This window comes from Cryptotermes secundus, unplaced genomic scaffold (genome assembly GCF_002891405.2).
Source record: "Cryptotermes secundus unplaced genomic scaffold, Csec_1.0 scaffold763, whole genome shotgun sequence".
Lineage (NCBI taxonomy): Eukaryota > Metazoa > Arthropoda > Insecta > Blattodea > Kalotermitidae > Cryptotermes > Cryptotermes secundus.
Window position 1 is genome coordinate 218,103 of NW_019724754.1, and position 6,000 is coordinate 224,102.

Sequence of the window (6,000 nt, forward strand, 5' to 3'; positions counted from 1 at the left end):
CAGACTGCAAGTCTTCTAGGATTTAACACCTTGCAGTATGGCAGATGGTTACAGTTTCAGGGGAACCTTCTGCCTCAATCTTCAGGACTTTACTTTAAATCTGGAGGCATCAGGTTCCTCTGAAACAACGGTGACAATCTACCGGATTACATAACACCCCAGAAGATCATTCTCTGCTATGAGAACCTCATACCTCAGATGTATTCAACTTAATTTTACTTTCACCAAACCCCTAGCAACTAGTGCAATAGACTTTTAAAAGTTTCTGGGCATTGACATTTCCATATGTAATTTCAGATATTAGGGCAAGAGGTGTAAATGTCAAATAGACATATGGGGGAGTGGAAGCACAGCTGCACACACTGCTAACCTCAGCACCTCAGCACTGAACTCCCAGTACCCACTGGACAGGAAGCTGGGTGTGCCTCAAGAGGTGGTCTAGATGTGGTGAAGAGTACATAAACCTCCGCCCTACTGGAAATAAAACCCTATACACCCAGCTTACAGCCACAGGGACATGGAAAACAGTTTAGTCAACATGTACGAGATAAATTTACTCAGACGTACAATGTCAAAGAAAAAAGTCTTCAAAAGGCTGACCCTTGGGACAAAATGGGCACAACAAATTTCCAGTTGTGTGTAAATATGGTAATGCCAATATGTCTGGACAGGGGCCACAGATATTGTGAAATCGAGAAAACCCCTTAAAATGAGAAATATTAAACAAGGATTGTGCAATGTTTCATGGACAAATTTAGAACTAAGAATACTAAATATTTTATGTTCTAGACATTTAATTATATGGACTAGCTCTATCGATTGGACCCAACTGAGTATGTTCCACCCCAAGAAAAGGACAGAATCCAGTATCCAAAACGACCTGTTTTAAATAAAAACAGAACAATGGATAATGTCCAGAAACACAATAGTTGTATTAATATACCATCCTCAAACTTTCAGATCTTATTTAATTATGAGTCATGCAGCAACCAGTCTGTACAGTGACTGGCAACATGCTAGATGACTGGAGCACTGGGGTTTGATTCCTGGCAGGGGCAGACTTTTCACTATTATTTCCAAACTGGTTAAGGGGTCCATCTAGACTCCTATTCCATGGGTAATGGGGGCTCTTGTGGCTGGGATGTGATGTTAACCATTCAGTTCCATCCAATGCAGAGGTTGAGAAAGACTGGCACTATACCTTGATACAAAGGCGACAGATTGTAGTAGATGTTCCAATCCTTCCCTGCCCCCACTCCTCTTTTGGCTTTTACTTTTAAATCTTTAGAAGTCCAAGCAAATTACAAACACAAAACATCACTTATTATCACAACAAAAATAAACAGCACACTGGCTTTGAAATACCCAATAAATAACTCAGGTCATTGCATCAGCATGGAGAGTGTATCTACTCGAGCAGCTAAAACTACCAAGACATCATGCAGCAGACCCCATTCTCCCGTGGGTTAGTCAGACCACCACTGCTTATGGTTAGAACCAAATTTTATTTAAGATGAATCTAAAACGTACTTGATATGAAGATTTGATGGGGGATTGGGGTGCCACAAGCTGGCGAGCAAGCTGCGAAGTCGAGAAACTAACAGACTGGGACATCTACAAAATCAACATTACGATTAGAGTAAAAGTTACAACTTAAGCTTTTACTAGAGGCCAGATAATAATAATAGTAGTAGTAGTAGTANACAAAAAGGAGTAAGTGTTGGATGAGTACTGTGCCAGTCTGGAATGGCTCATGAACTCATACTGAACTCTTTACCAACCAGGAAACCGACAAAACCTAGGAAACAGATTCTGTTGGGACAGTCATGAACTGATAAGGTCCTTATGTGTTTCATTGGTATGGGGGATTACTGTGAATGTCTATCTGTGAAATTATTTACTCTGTAAGGTCAGCAAACTATGGTTGACAGACCAGATCCAGACCAAGAGAGTTACTCAGACAATTTGCCTTATATTATTATTTATAATTTATATAAACTTTTTTTTTTATTTAAAATTAGAAATCCTTACCAGCAACTGCTAGTAGCACAACACCACACTGATATGGTGAGCAAGGGCATTCATTAAAGAAATTATGTTTCTGCATAATAAAAAATACTTCAAAAATATTCTGGTGACCATTTTCTTGCTAGACAAAACACCTGCAACCTGTAATCTGTAATCATAACAGGATTAGCAAGTGTTTACTGTACTTTCAAAATTTTATGGGGTTTCCAAGAAAACAGCTATCAAGGTATGAATTGAAGTAAATTTTCTAGCTTAATGACTGAATACAACTGAAGAGTTCAAAGTCTGGGTATCTACCATTTCTGTGTGAGTTACTTAGGAGTCACTCCTATAGGAACTGTTACCTTGTACTCCCCAACACTCACACTTTTACAACTTAAGGAATGTAACTACTGTATCAAAGAAAACACGAAAATATCCCTGAGAGACATTCAACAACACTACAGAATATGTCTACAGAAATAAGTACCTCCCCACATTATTTGTAAGTAAATGACAATAAATCATGCTTTGCCCTGTAAGAGACAAATGCTAAAATGAATGTGTGCAAGCATGGATTGGTGCATGGCTGCCAACCACAATGAACAACCATGCACATAAACCTGTCCAAACTGCAAGCATATAAAACCAGTCACTGCTCTTGCATGTATACAGTATCAACCCTATTTAAGATTTCTTTGAGGAGCAAAACGAAGACAGGAAAATCTGATATGGGTGTAATTTGATGCTGTATTCAATGACCTGTGATTCCCAAAACTGAATGTTGAACGAGAGAAACCCCTAAATTACGGCAAAATGAATGGGGGTTCCACTGCATTTTTGAAGTCTAGAAATCGGTAGCACTACAGATCAGTTTGAACAAGATACTGACCTATTTAATCTATTTAGTAACATTTGGATATATTTTGGAACTTACATCAATAGACTGCTACAGTGTGGATTAAAAAGTGCTTTAAGAATTGAAGTTCTAATAGCGGTGAATGTTGAAAGTACAACACTGTGTGGTTTGATACGTTGATATCACTGTGTTCAACATCACAATAATGTACTGTGATGATAAATAAGGTTACAGATTACAACTGTGAAAAACTAAACATAAAAATTGATACACATGTTTTGAATGAACATATACTGTTATGTCACAGAAGACTAAGTTTAACAGTGAATGCTTCAATCAACAAGTGATCTTTTGGACAAAGTGCAAACTGTCTCCATGAATTCAAACAATGACACATTACACAATCTCACACTTGCACTAACAGAGCTACAAAGTTCTGGTAACTACAGAAGAAGTTAGAATGAAAGCTACTGAAAGGCCATGTTCTAGTAGCATCCCCAAACATTATAAAATGTCTACTCAAAGACGAAGATGCTTAAGAAGACCTCTAAAAAGTTGGAATAATCTTGGTTTATAATATCCATATCAGGCATCTAGCACGATACTGCCAAAAACGGTAATTTGCAATTACTGCAGCAGTGATGTGGCAGCCATGTGGCATGCTTGCATACCTCTAAGAAAGCATTCCAACCAGCCAAGTTGCTGACGCTTACCTGATCCTGCCGATAATAGTCTTGCTGACCAGGGTACCCTGCGGAGGGTACAGACTGCTGTTGGCTGGGTGGCCCTGAAGGTGGTCCAGGAGGTCCACCATATCCTGTGCGTGGTGGGTACCCAGGGGGCTGAGCAGGCCCCATGTATCTATTGTATGGGTCTTGTCCACTACCTTGTTGCAAGCTTGGAGATGGCTGACTGCTTGCACCACCTTGATTGTACCTAGATTCAATGGAAGGTGTTTCAACTTTTTCCAGGTCTCTGTCAGAACCCATTCAACACTGCAATTTTCCTGCACAGATTCAAAGTTGAATGTCTTTGACACCAACTTCACAAATTTAATACATTATGACCACTTTGGTCTTTGCAGACTTTGATATCTCTTCCAGCAGTCTGGATACAGGAACAACAGATGGCAGGAATTTTACATTTTCCCACTATGAAGAGTCACCTTATTTTTAATATTGTACAAACTAATTAGTGGAAGCCGGGAGTGAAGCTGGAAATATTGAGAATGGAAAAGGGTCAAGCATTACTGTGTTTTATTAAAGCCACTTTAACCCTACTTCGATATCTGACTGAAGTTGCATATGCATCATTCATACAGCGCGACATTCCAGTTTAGTCCAAATCAAGAAATAATCACCTTAAATTTTCTGCATCATTTAATTATTTATTTATTTTTTATTATCATTCATCAATCAATTCAGGTACTTAACCATTGGTATAGAAGTTGTCAGAAGATTACACTGACATATAAGACTGCCTTAAAATAACATAAGGCTGAGCCATAGCTCAAGCGGTTAGTCGCTGGCTGCCCAGATTCAATCCTGGGTCTGGTCAAATGGGATTTGTGGTGGACAAAGTGGCGGTGGGGCAGATTTTCTCTGTGTACTTCAGTTTCCCCTGCCAATCTTCATTCCACGAATTGTTTCACAATCACCCTCACCTCTCATCTGGGGCTGGTACAATAGGCCAGAAGTGGCCGCAGTACAAGGGACTTAGTCCCGCCCCAATAGCAATTAATAATAAAAGATAAATAACAATTAAAATATACATAACAAACCAATGAATGCAAACTAAAATACAAAGCTATAATTACTGGGATGCCCCAAGATCAAATTTATTACTGTCATCTTCATTCACTCAGCCATGAAAATGCATTTCTGTTGCACGTTCATATTTTTGGCCTAGAACAGCATTGCTTTAGGAAAATGGGGAGAAAACAATATGCAACATACGGGTTAAATAAATGGCTCACAAAATGAACAGGAGAACAGGAGGTACCCTTAAATTGTGTAAGACCTAATATGATGACAGCTGAGGGCTTACCTCTCTCCTTCCGGCCCATATGGTGGGTACATGGGCCTGTTTGGTGGGTATGTGGTGCTTGGAGGATACTGCTGGTTGAACTCTTGCCCCATATTCCCTGGAGCTCCCCTTGCATACTGGTCCTGGTACTGAGTGTAACCTCCTTGGCCCTGGTAACCCTGCTGCATACCTGTCAACACCATCAGAAATGAGAAGTGACCTGAGCAAGGCACGTCAGACAGAGACGTCCTGCTTTGCTGCAGTTTGGAGCTTCAGTGGGAAGAGATGAATTGTAAGCACAGTGAAGAAACATGCACGTCAGCACCCCCTCCCACCGATACTTTGCAGTGCTCACTCTGATATTTACCAAATTCTGAATTTTAATTGTTCACATTAAGAGTCATACAGAAGTACATGCATCCCGGTCAGTATTGTTTTAGAACAATGATCCATGCACCAAATATTTAATTTTAAATACCTCCTAAAGTACACGAGTTCCAGTGACAATACTTCTTCTTCTTATCTGTGAGGCCTGATACTCATCCAAATAATATAGAAAATTCAGTTCCTACCTAACAGAAAGTACACCATGTCGCCATTATAAAGGTCAACCAGTCCATATAAAAGCAATCACCATTTTTTCTAGGAATCATACCAACATATAAATACATTCAGTGGGCAAAATAAACATAATTTAAAAGCGATTGAGGCCAAAAATGACATATTCCACCCACTGTGCCATTAACTGGCAAATGCTTAAAGCAATAAGTAATCACAAAGAGGCTCCACTGAGGTAAATTAAGGAACAGTGGTCAACAGGAAGATGCATTCATAATACTATCATGATAAGATGGCAGATGTGTGAACTTCTGAAATGGAAACGACTTATACATATACAGGGTGTCCCAGGAGGAATGGACCAAACTTCGGGAGGGTGTTCCTTATGTTAAAGTATGCCGATATAACCCAAAACACCTATGTCCAAAGTTGAACGGTTACGGAGATAATGGCCAGAGAAGTGTCAAACTTTGACCGGTGTTACACACTTGTTGATTACAAAATACATATTAAAACTGGCAGGAATATGTGGATTCTGTAATGTTAATAAT

The 6,000-nt window shown here is 39.5% G+C and overlaps 1 protein-coding gene across 12 annotated transcripts in view; it reads right to left on the reverse strand.

Annotated features, from left to right (window-relative positions):
• The window catches only part of LOC111862945 (trithorax group protein osa), a 278,921-nt gene that overhangs the window by 6,829 nt on the left and 266,092 nt on the right, over positions 1–6,000 (reverse strand). For 11 of the 12 annotated variants that reach the window (XM_023848824.2, XM_023848822.2, XM_023848820.2 and 8 more), the window contains 3 exons: positions 4,913–5,081; positions 3,580–3,802; positions 1,531–1,614 (listed from right to left, as the gene is read on the reverse strand). In XM_023848824.2, coding sequence (XP_023704592.1) covers positions 1,531–1,614; positions 3,580–3,802; positions 4,913–5,081 — 476 coding nt within the window. The remainder of the gene's footprint in view (positions 1–1,530; positions 1,615–3,579; positions 3,803–4,912; positions 5,082–6,000) is intronic. The other variant, XM_023848825.2, reaches the window with a different exon arrangement.